Source organism: Gekko japonicus, unplaced genomic scaffold (assembly GCF_001447785.1).
Source record: "Gekko japonicus isolate JY-2015 unplaced genomic scaffold, Gekko_japonicus_V1.1 scaffold1225, whole genome shotgun sequence".
NCBI classification, from domain to species: domain Eukaryota; kingdom Metazoa; phylum Chordata; class Lepidosauria; order Squamata; family Gekkonidae; genus Gekko; species Gekko japonicus.
Genome location: NW_015170312.1, coordinates 375502 through 392085, shown reverse-complemented (window position 1 = coordinate 392085; position 16584 = coordinate 375502). Strand labels below are relative to the sequence as shown.

Below are 16584 nucleotides of genomic sequence, written 5' to 3'. Positions count from 1 at the left end.
CCTAGACATTTTTGCCACTGCGTTCTCTGATCAATTCTGTCCTGCTATGTTTGAAAGTGCTACAAGAACATTTCATAGCAATACCACAAATAGGCAATGAATTCTATTACATTCCCTTCAGTTCTCCAAACAACTATCTGTGCATACAACCTATGACCATGAAACTGTATTCAAGTTGTTTGTGTTTCCACACCAGTAGTAACAATCCTTAAAATATACTTAGAAGACAGAATTCAATACAATTGCTTACAGTTGCTTACTTCTTAATCATTCAACTTATAAGTTACTTTCAACAGGAACCTTTAAAACCTTTCCTTGACTGTACCATTATCAGACTTGGAACAAAAAGCAATTAGCCCCTGATGTACAGTTCATGAATCTGTATCTTCATCTCTGTGGCTAGATTGTGGCTAGACTGCTTGTCTCCCATCTTTATCTCTACTAATTTCTGCTGTAGAAAAACATCCAAAACGCAACCTTTATCGCTGGTGTTTCGCAATTGTATGGCTCAAAATGGGAGATGATACACAAGATCTCCAACCTTCACTTATCCAGCTGATGAATAATTCACCTAATAATAGAAGTTCCAACTTCTCCTTAAAATTATCTCTTTAAAAAAAATAATTACTTCATTAACATTTTCGACATAGCTCACTTATTTCGATGGCATGTCCAAGTGATTCCTTGGCTTGAGGCAAGTAACAATACACATATAAAATAGTTCCAATGAGTAAGATAAATAACAGATAGCAACAATAAGCCTTTGGGCCAGATCTGAATATTATTTATTTAGTTATATTTATTAACATCTCCACCCCACTTTCCCCCTTAAATAGGGCCTCAGGGCATATATCATCGGGCCTCCAATGTTGCTTTCTAAATTTTAATATGATATAGTAAACATTACCAACCGTTTCATTTATTTAAAAGAAAGAAAAACATTATGAGGTTTTGAGAAACAGAATATACACTTTAATTTTTTTTAAAGATTTTGTATGTAATTTACAAATGTACATCTATACAATTTATATGCAATTTATAAATGTACATCTGCGGGATCTATTACCTTTCCGCAGGGCTTGCAAGGCAGAGATGTTCTGACAGGCATTCAGTTGAGGACAGAGAAGATACAGCCTGAGGTCTGGCACTCTCATACCCCCCCACCCCATATTCCCCCAGGATGTGTGTGTGTGTGAAAAATGTATCCATAAACTATTTTCTGCCATTCTGAGCTGATTATCTTATGTATTAATTGTTATTTATTGTAGGATTTTAATTTTGGTATTTTGTATTTTTGTATTCTGTAGTGTGTTGCTGTACTGAATTTTATTGTAAGCTGCCCTGAGCCCTGCTTTCAGGGAAGGGCAGTCTAAAAATCAAATAAATAATAATAATAAAATAATAACATTTGTATATAATGCTGCTTAACTAATGAAATGCAAAACGGTGTTAAACCCACATGAAAATGCACATAGATATAAATTATCCTGAGGCTTCCTTTCGTTCACTCCTAGATTTTATTACTTACTATACTCTGATTCTCCTTCCACTACTACTACTACTACGAAATCCCCTTTAGAGGACATTTAAATGCAAATAGCCTACCATTCTTGATGTAACAAAGTGCAGCTTCAGCAACAGGCATATTCCTATGCATATGCAACGGCTAAGACTGAGGCAATTGTAAAGTCAAGTGGTGTAACAGTGTTCTCAACTGTCAGTGTATAAATCATGTTTTGTTCCTCAATGTCTTCCCACACATAACTTGTGAAGTTGTCCATTCTTATTAAGAGGCAAAAGCTTTCAGCGTTCACAATATTAGACCAGACAGCCCTTGTATTCAGTCCATTATAGCTATATGTGAAAGCAGAACAGGAAAATCAAGCAATGTATCCTAGTAACAGGCTGATGTACAAAACCACAAGTGCAGAAAAATATATAATGTGGGTAATATAAGGCAGGTACACACACATGCACTTTCTCTCTCAGCCTTGAGTATACAGTCTTGTTCATTATATGCAACACATTGTTTCAGTGAGCTCAAGATGGCTTTTTTTTTTGCTAAGTCATTAATTGTTCAGCCTCAGGTGTCCACAAGCTCAGACATCTCGCTGAGGGAGAGGGGGGAATCCTTATCACCTTCGAGCTCATACGTACTCTTTTTCGAAAGAAAAATCACTGATACTGATTTCAGGAGGAACTGGATTGGAAGCAAATAACTTGTATACTTGTGGCAGGTTGCATGGGTCTTTCTAAATCATCTTGCTCAGTAAGCATCTGTTCCACAAAGCATTTTCTCTCTAATTTTCGCAAGAGGCCAGGCTTACACTACCATTTGCCTTAACATGATAATATCCATGTTCAAATACGTTTTTACATGGAGAGTATGCCCAAATAATAATGTTAAATTCTGTTGAGGGGGACAGAGCTGGATAAATCAATCCAACCATATGGATTACTCAGCAAACATAGAGGACAATAAGCTTGCATCTTCTACAGTGTCACTGTAAGAAGAGTTACACCCTTCTAAATCAATTGAAGTCTTCTAAGGCTTAGAAGGTCACAACTCTCCTTAGGATGGTACTGCTAAGGATCCAAGGCTATACACGACTCTTCTGTTTTGCTGCATACAGTCAAGAAAAGAGAAACAAATGCAGGAAGGGCAAGTGCAACTAACAAATTACAGTGTCTAGAAGAGACATGAGCTTGATAAAGAAAGCAGAAATAGGTATAGGAAAATATGCTTTATCTGTTAGGAATAAGAGAAGGTAAACTAAGGCTAGAAGAGTGAAGAATGTATGAAGGAACTATGTGAAGCTTGGATCAGTCAACTGACAGATTACAGAAATGCTGCAAACTCCATTTTTTTCTCCCTCTCCTTCAGCTATTCTGGACCCACTCAGCTATGACAATTTATGAGGCAAGATTACCCAACCAGAACAGAAGTTTGAATTTCTTCTCCAGAGCAGCAGCCATCATTAAGTCACAGCATTTTGAACAAACGTTCCAATAATGTTTATAAAACTTCATAGCTCATTAACATTTTAATAATTATATCTCCACAGATATACTATAAGAAGCATTAAAAATACTTTTGTAAAAAATTTTTACTTGGTTACCTGGATGCAATTCTTAGTCGTCACAACTGACTAGCAGATGACAGTTGACAACCTATACAGAGCAGTGGTTCATTTTTAATCACTGCTCTGTCCCTTTTTGCTTCCTTTTGGGGCGTCAAGCCAAGGAATGAAAGAAATGGACATGAAACCCATCCCTGCCATACACTTTAAAAATGCCTCATGTGAAACAGCTGCTCAACCATCTTATGAAAATGTTTTTAGCACGCCAATGAAAGTCTTCATGTTCTCTTTAAGTGTTCTGACCCTGTATTCAATTTTTTTCAAAAACATGCACAACAGAGAACAATGGGTCTTATACTATTAATCATATGAGATGTTATCATGAAATGAAATAAAATAAAACCCTGGTAAATCAGAGAGATAAGCAAGCAGTTATTTTAACAATGTTCCAGGACTGGCAACTGTTTTATAGCAATCCTCCCATCAAATAGACAGGATATTGTTGGTGTGTATTTTTTTTTTAAAAAAAAAAGACATTTGCTGTATTTACTTTTTAATAACCCATAACAACCAAATATATCGCAGTTCCCAATAATATTACAAGTGATCTGAAATATGGAATACCAACTCAGTACCACCCAGCCCCCTTAATGAGATCCAAGTTTTTCATCTCTTCATCCAAGCCTGTATTGCCATTTCCATAAACAAAGGGAAGATGGTTTCCAACCCTCTTTGCCAGAATTCACTGGTGTATTGATGAAAGCAATTATCTAAGTTTGAAATGACACCTAGTCATAGGGTACATTCTCATAAGAACGTAAGAGAAGCCAATGTTGGATCAGGCCAATGGCCCATCCAGTCCAACACTCTGTCACACAGTGGCCAGAAATACCAGGTGCCATCAGGAGGTCCAGCAGTGGGGCCAGGACACTAGAAGCCCTCCCACTGATACCCCCCCAAGCAACAAGAATACAGAGCATCACTTGCCCCAGCCTGAGAGTTCCTATCTATACCTTGGAGCTAATAGCCACTGATGAGTACTTCTTTCTCTACCTGCTCTATCCCATGCATAATCTTGTAAACCTCGATCATGTCACCCCTCAGCCATCATTTCTCCAAGCTAAAGAGCCCCAAGCATTTTAACCTTTCTTCATAGGGAAAGTGTTCCAACCCTTTTATCATTCTAGTTGCCCTTTTCTGCACTTTTTCCAATGTTATAATATCCTTTTTGAGGTGTGGTGACCAGAATTGTACATAGTATTCCAAATGAGGTCGCACCATTGATTTATACATGGGCATTATGATACTGACCGATTTGTTGTCAATTCCCTTCCTAATAATCCCCAGCACAGTGCTGGCCTTTTTTATTGCAGTCACACACTGTCTTGACATTTTCAGTGAGTTATCTACTATGACTCCAAGATCTCTCTCTTGGTCAGTCTCTGCCAGTTCGGACCCCATCAACATGTATTTATAGTTAGGATTTTTGGCCCCAATGTGTATCACTTTGCGCTTGGTCACACTGAACCTCACTTGCCACATTGATGCCCACTCACCCATCCTTGACAGATCCCTTTGGAATGCCTCACAATCCTCCCTGGTTTTCACCACCCTGAACAATTTAGTGTCATCCGCAAATTTTGTCACATCACTGCTTACTCCCGACTCCAAATCATTAATGAACAAGTTAAAAAGCATCGGACCCAGCACTGAGCCCTGCGGTACCCCACTGCTTACCACCCTCCACTGTGAAAATTGCCCATTTATACTCACTCTCTGTTTCCTATTAATTAGCCAGCTTTTGATCCACAAGAGGACTTGTCCTTTTATCCCATGACTATTGAGCGTACTTAGGAGCCTGTGAGGAGGAACTTTTATCAAAAGCTCTCTGGAAGTCAAGGTAAACAACACCTATTGGGTCTCCCTTGTCCACATTTTTGTTCACCCCGCAAAGAACACCAACAGGTTAGTGATACAAGATTTTCCCTTACAGAACCCATGCTGAGTCTGCCTCAATAGTTTTTGTTCATCAATGTGCCTACTAATTATTTCCTTAATAATGGTTTCCACCAATTTACCCGGTATCACCGTCAGACTGACTGGCCTGTAATTTCCCGTATCTCCTCTGGAACCCTTTTTAAAGATGGGAGTGACATTAGCTACCTTCCAGTCCTCAGGAATGGAGGCAGATTTTAAGGAAAGTTTACATATTTTTGTCAGGAGATCCACAAGTTCACATTTGAGTTCTTTCAGAACTCTTGGATGCATGCCATCAAGGCCTCGGGATTTTTCAGTTTTTAATGGAGATGAGCGCCGCATCCCTAGAGTCGGATTTGACTAGCTTTCGAGCAAGGGAAACCTTTACCTTTTACCTAAATTGTCTATCAGTTGTAGGACCTCCTCTCTCATCACCTCAGTCTGACTCAGGTCTTTCAACACCCCTCCCGAAATCAGCGGTTCTGAAGTGGGCAAACACTTCTCATCTTCCATAGTAAAGACAGAGGCAAAAAATGCATTCAGTTTCTCAGCCATTTTCCCTATCATCCTTCAGTAATCCTTTTATCCCTCGGTAATCCAAGGGCCCCACTGCCTCCCTGGCTGGTTTCTTGCTTCTAATGTATTTGAAGAGAGTTTTATTGTTGGTCTTTATGTTTTTTGCAATATGCTCCTCATATTCCCTTTTTACCTGCCTGATCACAGACTTGCATTTTATTTGCTACAGCTGGTGTTCCCTCACTGAGACTAGCTTTCCATCGCTTAAAGGAATCCTCCTTAACCTTTTACAGCTTCCATTACTTTGTTTGTCAACCATGCAGGCCTTTTTCTATACCTATTTGTGCCTTTCCTAACCCGCGGTATATATTTTATCTGAGCTTCTAGGATTGTAGTTTTAAATAGTCTTCATGCTTCCCCAATGGTATTGACCATTTTTACTTTTCCTTTCAGTTTCCTCTTTACATGTTCCTAGGGTTGCCAGACCCCCTAGTTTCGTGGGGGTCACCCACTTTTGCAGGGGTTCAACCCGCCCCCAAGCCCCAACACCCACAGCCACCCCTCTCCCTTCTCTCTTGAGAGAGAAGAGGGAGAGGGGTGGCTGCAGGCCACGCACCTGATCTCCGCTCGGAGATTGGGTGGGCAAGGGCTTCGGGCTTCCTGCACTTAAAGAGAGCCCCTTTAAGTGCAAGCAGTCAGTGGGAAAGGACCCCGCGCACCTGATCTCCAAGTGGAAATTGGGCACGTGAGGCCCTCCCGCTGCCTGCACTTAAAGTGGCTCCCTTTAAGTGCAGGCGGCCGGCAGGAAAGGGCCCCATTTGCCCAATCTCTGAGCCGAGACTGGGCGCACGAGGCCCTATGGCTGCTTGCACTTAAAGGGAGCCCCTTTAAATGCAGGCAGCCAGTGGGAAAGGGCCCCATGCATGGGCGGGCAGGACCCTCCAGCTGCGGCTCGCAGCCGCTGGGACCATCCCCACTGGGGGTGAGGCTTGGAGCCAGGATGTTCCCAAGATGATGTCATCGTGTTGGGGATGCCGTACCACCACCACCCCCGGGAATGCCCCCCCAAATCCCCCACTGGGGATGAAGATGGACCTGGCAACATGTCCCCTCATTTCAGAGAAGTTACCCCTTTTAAAGTTAAAAGTGGTTGTGTTGGTTATCAGATGGTGCAATGACTGACATAGCTTACAAGAGGATTCTGTGGTATTTCGCTTGAGCTATTAGTTTGAACTGGACAGCATATGATCCCAAGAATGGTAGCTGAACCTTGACTGGCTCCAGATCTTGCTCACTCCACTCTGGTAATTTACTCCCCTTCAGATTCTTAAATACAACAAACTTAGAAAACTGTAGCAGGAATGAAGGCTAGAACTTCCCTCCCCGAAGGAATAATAGCTTCACAGATATTAAGCTAGCATAGACAGATCTTCATGTCTCTAAACTCAGCATACCCATAGTGCAGGGGAAGAAACCTGGCCTCACCACTGGTGAAATGAGTGTCTGAGTGCCCATTACACAGTTAGATCTCACAAGATAATCAGTTTATCTCACTGCATGTTCCACTGTCAATTCTATCTGCAGAACAAAATTTGAGCCCAGTGGCATCTTTAAGACCAACAAAGTTTTATTCAAGGTACAAGCTTTCGTGTGCATGCACACTTCTTCAGATACACTGAAATGGAAGTTACTAGTCCATACATATAGGTAGAGGGTGAGCAGCAAATTAGCATACAACATAATTAAGACATTTAACAGATGCAAGGACCAAACAGGAATAACAAGCTTAGTTTATACGGTCACCATTTGTTTGGATTTAATTCCGGGGGGGGGGGACATAGTGAAGCAAATAAATATATCAAAATTGGAGACTAATGTGTAAATGTACCCTTCTTAATTGTGGGATGCTGAGAGTAATTAACTGAAACCCTGTTGCTACACTCCATCTGACTCCTCTCAAGCATGGACATAACTAAAAGCATCCTTTTCTTTAAGGTGGGGTCATGTGGTTGTGTTTAACAGAGGCTCAGCTGCTCACCCTCTACCTATATGTATGGACTAGTAGCTTCCATTTCAATGTATCTGAAGAATTGTGTGTGCACACGAAAGCTTTGTTGGTCTTAAAGGTGACACTGGACTCGAATGTTGTTCTGTTGCTTCAAACCAACACGGCTACCCACCTAGTTCTATCTACAGTCCTTGTTGCAGATTCACATAATAATCAGATGACACTTATCTCCACCAACAAACACCAAAAATCAAGCAAATGAGCTTTGTGAAATCACACATGTTATATTCACGTGATAACCAAAGTTTGTACACAGGTGTAAAACTGTTTTCAGCAGAGAATACTGGAAGGGACCACTCAAGCAGCAACTCAGCTCATAACCATAAAATATTTACCTTCTGTAAGCATATCTGGTACATCTGCTTGATACTTGGGTCCTACTCGGATTTCTCCTTTGTCAGCTAGGAGAGTTTTCAGTGAAGGATCATATACCAGTGAATAGAAGAAAGTATCCTAAAATAAGCAAAAAGCATATGTTCTTCCAAACTGCTGTAAAATTAATAGATTAGACTTTTGTACCTTCTAACACACATACAGAAAAATAACCAAGGCCCCGTTCACACGGCAAATTTGCTGCGGGAGAGCCACGGATGCCGGGCGGATTATCCGTGCGCGATAACACCGCCACATCTGGCAAGTGTAGCACACCCGTGGCTTCCCGCCGAAAACCCGCATTTTTAAAAAACCTGCTAAGAAGTACTAGGAACCAGTTTTCCACGGGCTGCTGACGGACTCGGTTGGTGTGATCGTGGCGCGCACGGCTCTTCCCTCCAGCCGTCATCTTTGCCGCGGGCGCTGACTGCTGAAACCCCGCTGCACCGCCGTCACGTCTGATCGCTTAATCGCGGCTCAAACTGCGACGGCGCAAATAGTCACGCCTCCCCCCCCCCATTATCTGGCCCGTGTGACCGGGACCCAAGTACTGTCTGTTCCGGAGAGAGTTTCAATTTCCCATAAACACTAGATTAGTAGTTTGGGGGATGCTGCTGGATAATACCAGCCTATAGAATCCTCCATAGCACATGGTGGCATGTATTCTATCATTCTGCTCTGCTCAGAATAAAAGATAGCAGTTAGGCCCCTGTAGAGGCTGAATACAGTGATCATATCAGCCCTGTATGAGCTACCTGTTTCCAGGCACAATTAAAGTACTAGTGTTTATCTTATCTGTATTGGGATGTTTTTTTATTGCTAGTTTGGCTAGTTTTACTGGCTTGTCTCCAAATGGCTAGACCCTGTACCACCTGCCTAGCCTTGTCTCACACTGTCCTTTTTACCCATTCAGATAATCTCAAGCCTTCCTCTCTGCACCCGTCTCCTCAGGCTCAAGGTGAGTGGCAACCAGAGACAGGGCTTTCTTGCTGGTGGTGCCCTGTTACTGGAACGCCCTCTCCCTACTACCTACTTGGTTGGTCTATATGTGCTATTTATGGATTTCATGGCCTGCACTTTGTCTTGTTTTATATTGATCTAGTTCACTTCTATGTTGCTTTATTATCGGCACACTACTGATTTCTATTTATTTATTGATGATTTGTCTAGTTTTACTGGATTGTCATTTAAGTTTTAATTTTGTTCCTTTATTTATTCATGTGGACCACTTCAGTTTTCTGGAGAAGCAGCATACAGATGCTCTATGCAAATAAATTATAAAGTGTTGTTGCAGAGAATCCATAATCCTCTGAAGTACAAACAGGACTAAAGGAAAATGCTCTCTAAAAACAGCATTAGTACATTGACACTACATATAAAAATATGGTTGTACTAAACTGAAAAACTGTTTAAATACAGTGAGACTTGACAAAATTCATATAAAGTTTCAGTAGTACTTTTACAACTGTAACTATTGTAAACAAAATCAAAGTGTACTAAACAATATATAGGGTATGATCATATACAGGGTGTGATCAAATGCAGGGCTTAGACATTGCTGTACACATGGAAACGAACCAGCACAGGGTTTAGAGGAGTCCTCTTTGCTCCCTCCCTTTTGTATATATAACTTGCAGCCCAGGACCCTGACTACAACAAGAAAAGCTAGATGGATACACAAGAAGAATCTACAAGCCACCCAGTAAAATGAATGCTTGCTTCTCCACAGTGTATGTCGAGGAAAAGAATGCTACTGAACTTTAGACCAGAGATTCTCTAACTGTGGGCTGGGACTCCAAAGTGGTCCACAGCTCTCTTGGAGGAGAGTTTGCAGGGCCAGGAAAGAGGGAGGGTTAGCTATGCAAGGATGCTTTGGGAGTCTTAATGGCAAATCTGGATATGTATTTCAATAATATGGCAAACAGCCCATATATAGCCTGCTGCTCAATAATGCTACATATCAATAAATGTTGAACGTGGAAAATAAATTATAAATTTGTGTTGTGTTAACTGATGTGGCAGTCCTCCTCTTTGATGTCAGACGGGGAAATCAGCATGTAGTTACTTCACAAACAGGTACTGAAAATTGCAGTAAGTTTAGAAGTAAGTCCCACTTTAGAAGACTTGAGAACCACTGCTTATGCCAGCTTCCTTGCCTACATTTAGCTGTGTTCAAGGAGGGTGGGAAAACTGCATATGGTTCATTGTTGTCTTTATTCAGATAACTTGCATCTTATTTTCAGGGAATAAAACTGATCTGCACAAAAGAGTTTGTGGTTAGGAAAGGTTAATATTACTTACATCAACTAACATCTTGCATTCACAAAACACTTACAGGCCAACTGATTTTTTGCTACCAACTGCAATGTTTGCAGCAGGTTTAGCAAACCATTTACTGGTCTATGGGAGCATGCCAACTTTCATGATTGCATGCAATGGCAGAGACTAGGCAAGTCACTTTATTCTCCCAGTGTTTTACCCAGTAGTAGAAGAAGAAGAGACTGGATTTATACCCCGCCCTTCACTACCCAAAGGAGTCTCAGAGCGGCTTACAAACCCCTTTCCTTTCCCCTCCCCACAATAGACACCCTGTGAGGTAGGTGGGGCTGAGAGCGCTCTGACAGAAACTGTTCTTTTTCAAGAACTGCTGTGACAGAAGTATGGCTGGCCCAAGGTCATCCAGCAGGTGCAAGTGGAGGAGTGGGGAATCAAACCCGGTTCTCCCAGATTAGAGTCTGTGCACTTAACCACTACACCAAACTGTCACTTAACCACCACACCAAACTGGTTAAAAAGGCAAGAGGGCAGAATTCCTGCACTTATTCTTGGTGATTTAATTCCTCCCAGTAGGAATCAGATACTGCTCTAATCAAGATATCCATGACTTCAAATTGTATCTCTGCATCATTCCTACCCAGTGGCAGAAGAATAAGGCAGAAACGTCAGTCTGAACCTGTCGGCCACAAAGACACTTTCTAGTCTCATTTGCAAGATATTGGCTGAAAAGCAAATGAATGGTTTCAGGAAACAATGAAACATCAATAATTAATACTGAACTATTAGACCACACGACCATCATAAGTATTCAAAGCATTTCCTAGTGTTTCTACTAGTAACACATACTACTTTGGAAAAGCATTGTTTAATTTGCTAACAATCTACTGGTAATCTCTAATTCTTAAAATTACTGGAACAAAGTTTGAGTCCAGTGGCAACTTTAAGACCAACAAAGTTTAATTCTGGGTATAAACTTTTGTGTATCTGCATGCACACGAAAGCTTATACCCCAAATTAAACTCTGTTGGTCTTAAAGGTGCCACTGGACTCAAACTTTGTTCTATTGCTTCAGACCAACATCTTAAAATTTCTGATATTGCAATGAACTGTTTAAAATATAACCTTACCTCTTTAGCAAGATACGACAATACAGATTCCGTTTCATTCAGAAGTGCAACGCTGCATTTCCCCCTACGCAATCATAAAAACAACAATAAAATTTTCATAAATAGCAATTTCTTCTTGCAAAAGTAATGCAGGTCAACAGAGAAGCTGGTATTTGGGAAATCAATTAAACCAATTATTTGTATACAAAAAAAGACAATGGATGCAACAAACATCAATGTGATATAAGTAAGCTTTCAGCAAAAGCTGACAGACAGGAAGGAAGGATTACATATGTACAAAAAGTTCACGCTTTGGTGAAAAAACAGATGGGGAGCTGAAGGAGTGTTTTATAGCTTTATCTTTAGTCTGTGAAAACCTCCCTTCACCATGTTTTAAAAACAGACTTCAAAGAAGCTTATTTAAAGTTCCATTTCAATAGCGAGTTATCCAATGCTCATGTAACCACACCTGGGATACTGGCTGCCAAGCTCTCTGTGCTAGAAATAGTATTGATGGCTGAAAAGTTAATAGACTCGAAAGAAAAAGGGCAGAGGGCAGAAAAGCACGGAGGAACAGAGTCATCATCTATTTCTACTTCTTTCATCTGGGACAGTGATGTTCGGAAGAGATGTTCGGATGAGAAAACTGAGGACTCAATTTGGACAAGGCAGAGTTGATAAGAGTCGATGAGGCGGACCAGTTATCTCAGGAAATGACATCCCTAGATGGGATTACACTCTCCCTGAAATCAGAGCTTGGAGGATGCTACTGGATCCAGCTCTGGGTATACTTTGTATACATGTAGGCTCCTTCAAACATTATGCTGAACACACATAAGAACAAAAGTGGGGGCAGTGGATGTAAATTTTAAAACACTGATGGTGGAAAGGGCCAGCAAGTTGTAACCAATTTATGGTGACCCCATAGACTTGTCAAGGCAAGAGAAGTTCAGAGGCAGTTTGCCATTGGCTGCCTCTGCATAACAACCCTGGACTTCCCTGGTGGTCTCCCATCCAAATACTAACCAGGGCCAAACCTTGCTTAGCTTTCGAGATTGGGCTAGCTTGGGCCATCTAGGTCAGGGTTTTTAAAAATTAGATACATTAATGGGGAGGGGAAGCATAACAGTCATCTAAATCACCATTACACTCTTCTAAATCCACTGACATTGCTTACTATGACACTGTAAATTGCAGCTATATGCAGACAACATGCTACATTATCTAAGCCTGAGGTATCTTGAAGTACTGATGGAATTGTCTCTTATACTGGGGCTTCATGTGGTCAGTGATGGATGAAAGAAAATTCCTCTCTTCAAATCACAATTTGATTGTAAATTGTAAGCAGCACTCTAAACACTTAGAAAAAGATTTTATCAAATACTCAAAATGGTTCTAAATCATACTACAAGTGTTTAACACATAGCTGGTTTCCCCATCCTGTTCACCTGCCCTTTTGCAAGCATCTACCTCCTTCAGTTGTTGTTGTTGCTGTTGTTGTTGTTGGGGTGCTAGGGAAATGGTTGTTCTTCCTAGAATGTTGTATATCTTGAATGGTTTGGTGCAGATTAAGTAATCAAATATTTAGATGTTTTCTTTGGGGATATAAGGGCAAGAAGCAACTACATCTTCAGAACACAACAAGGAGGTTTAATTATGCCCTTCCTGATTACTGAAGTTTTGAGATGGTTACATTTAATAGGGATTAATATAGCATATATAGAGCAGGTAGAGAAAGAAGTACTTTTCTCCCTTTCTCACAATACAAGAACTTGTGGGCACTCAATGAAATTGCTGAGCAGTCGGGTTAGAACAGATAAAAGGAAGTACTTCTTCACCCAAAGAGTGATTAACACATGGAATTCACTGCCACAGGAGATGGTGGCGGCAGCTACAAGCATGGACAGCTTCAAGAGGGAATCAGATAAACATGGAGCAAAAGAACATTAGTGGCTATTAGCCACAAGGTATAGATAGGAACTCTCAGTTTGGGGCAAGTGATACACTGTATTCTTGGTGCTTGGGGGGAGGCAACAGTGGAAGGGCTTCTAGTGTCCTGGCCCCACTGATGGACCTCCTGATGGCACCTGGTATTTTTGGCCACTGTGTGACAGAGTGTTGGACTGGATGGGCCTTTGGCCTGATCCAGCATTGGCTTCTCTTATGTTCTTATATAGTTGCAATATCTTCTAAGGATTGGTCTCAAGAATCATCTACTGAACTTCTGGTCAGCGGACAAGTTGAATGATTAAACTTTGATCTATTTACGTATTTCCCAGATATATTAATAGAAAATCATTTATCTGGACAGCTTGGGCTAGAAAGGGAATTAATGTATTAAGTGACCTTCTGAGTGTGGTATAAAGGTTAGAATGCAAAACTAGGATCTGGGACAGCCAGGTTTAATTTCCTACTCTGCTATGAAAGCTTCCTGATTGACCTTGGGCCAATCACACTCTCAGCCTAACCCACCTCATGTGGTTATTGTGAAGAAATGAAGAAGAAGATAAGAACAACATAAGCCACTTTGGGTCCCCACTGGGGAGAGCAGTAGGGTATAAGTGAAGTAAATAAATTTATGATTACATCTTTTTGCTTTTTCATTAAATAAATATTGTATTGTAAACCCAGTGGTACTGTATACTATTAAGTCATTTGCCCCCTTCCTCCATAAAAATATTAAAATTTTATGACTGCGTTGATATAAAGACAAATCTAATTCTACTTTCGAGGCCTACAGCCGTGAAAATAAATTATTACTACTAGATTTTAGGTTTTTCTTATATAAATAGCCAAAATAGCCTAGAAAGGGCCCTGCCCCCTCCACTCTGCCTTTCAGACAGAAGGCTTCAACTAGCAATACTGTTGTTGGTACCTAGCAATGACCACAGAGGAATTTATTTCTTAAAGCTATAGGCTCTGCTTTTACTATTTTGGGGAGTTTTAACCTTTTTAAAAAAAAAATAATTCAGATTTTTCTGCAAGCCTGGGGTTTGCCTTAGGTTTATAGAAAGATCTGTCTTATCTGTTCACAGCTCCAGTTTCTGAATTTAGGTATCTACAGATATGACCACACTGAGAATTAAATATATTGATAAGCAGGCAACCTAGAGGACTTGCAGGGGGCATCTCATTTTCCCCTTCCCACTATCTCCTCAATCCCTTCCCTGAAAACCCCATAGACTCCCCCCTTTCCATGCTTCTTTCTCCTTCCCATCCATTAGCAAACCTATGTTTATCTGCCCTAAGTTCACCTTTCTCTCCTTCCCTCCACCAGGTATCCTCCAGCTAGGAAAACAATGGCCCAGTTGCATAGTGCCAGATATTGGGTCCGACCAAGCTGTGTGGAAGAGAGCTTGCTGAGAGGGCACCCTATTTGCCCCCGTGTCCTTTCACCACACTATTTCTTTTTTCCCCTCCTCCTGGCAATCCCTCCATATCCTCACCTTTCACTGCTTCCTTCTGTTCTTCCCACTTACCAACTAACCTACCTCTTATCTGCTCCCCATCATCAGCTATAATTATTTAATTCATTATACCCTACCTTTTCCCACAGTAGGAAACCAAAGCAGCTTACATCATTCTTTTATCCTCCATTTTATCTTCACAATAGCCCTGATGAGTCCTCCCATCAAACCTTAAAACAGCCTTGGGGAAAAACCCTTCCCTGCCTTGTGGTTGCCTAGTAACAGCCACAGAAGACATCTGTTTCTTCTTCTTCTATTATTTTGGAGGGGTTAACCCCACAGTGCTTTTAAAAAAAGATTTCCTAATTTTCTGCAAACCTGGGACTTTTCTCAGGTTTGTAAAAAGACGTGCCTTGTCTGTTCATGGCTCCAATCTCCAGATTTAACTATCCATAGATTTGGCCACATTGAGAATACGAAATATACACTGTAATGTCTTCCCACTACCCTTGTTTCTTTTTTCAAGCCTTATTTGTAACTTTGTTAAAGATAATATGCATTTGCTGATCAAAGTTGTCCCATGTAGGTAACAAGTACTAAGTTTTCTGAAAATTACTATAGTTTACCTTTTTCTCCTTTACTTTCTACTTCCAGATTAATTATTTCCTATTCTATAGTACACAGTTTTCCAATGACCATCAGTGGTATTCCTGAATGAATTATAAGTTATTTCTGGGGGAGCATAGGTTCGAGTATGACTTAAGCCTGCAGCCAAAACAACTCCCATTTTATTATTATTATAGCACTAATTACGTCATAATTATGATACTAAACAGAAAAATAAAGAGCCAACAATTTAACTGCAAAGTGAAAAGCAGTACTTTAAGCCTCTCCCATTCCCTGAAGAAGAACTGATAATTAACCAATTAGTGAGGAGTGTTAAGGCCATACAAAATAACTAATTAGCTGGTGAACAACTAAACAAAAGGAAAATTACAGGGAAAAGTAGAACTTTGGTGAATGGGACTGACTTCCATTGGGCACGGAACTCAATGGACTTGGAAGGGTATAATTTTGCTTAGGACTGCACTGTGAAGAGTATAAAAAGGGCCTAGTGTAGCAGCAACTAGTCTAACATCCTGTAGGTGATATGTAGTGCTTCAAAATGTTCTCCCTCCATCCATTTATTCAGCATAGCTGGGTATTCGTGTGCATTATCATAGGTATAAGGAGGGGCACTTTTCAGAAGGAAATGTTTTTGCAAGGGGAAAAGCAAGCTAGATATGTACGGAACTGAATTAAGAAAGCATGATGCCAGCTGCAGAACAGAAATACTAAGAAAATCTTCCAAATAGGACTATTATTGTATTTTCTTGCTTATGACATGTATAAACACACAATACTGGAACAAGGGCAAGCAACATCCAAAATAGATTACAAGAGGTTATGGGGAGGGGGGATCTCTATCTGAAATCTGTGTTTTAGTTAATTAATGTTGGCTTAAGCACAGATGTTGTACGCCCCAAAGCACACAGCAGTTCAGACTAAATGATCATAAGAGTCCCTTGTGTGCTTAAAAATCAATTATATTGAGTCATGGAAAAACATAACATTTGTTATATATAGACTTGGTTGGTAGAAGTTTAAACATCAAAGCTGCAATCAGACACAGATATTGATCAGTAAGCTGAACGCTAGCTTTCAGCCTGATATTGTATTACCTATTCTATCCTGCACATAGTTTCTATTTACTAATTATTATTACCTGCTCATCATAAATT

The 16584-nt window shown here is 40.6% G+C and overlaps 1 protein-coding gene across 1 annotated transcript in view; it reads right to left on the bottom strand.

Moving 5' to 3' along the window:
* MTA3 (metastasis associated 1 family member 3) overlaps window positions 1-16584 on the bottom strand; it is a 169872-nt gene that overhangs the window by 127090 nt on the left and 26198 nt on the right. The window contains 2 exon segments of the mRNA XM_015418000.1: window positions 7977-8094; window positions 11418-11481. Coding sequence (XP_015273486.1) covers window positions 7977-8094; window positions 11418-11481 — 182 coding nt within the window.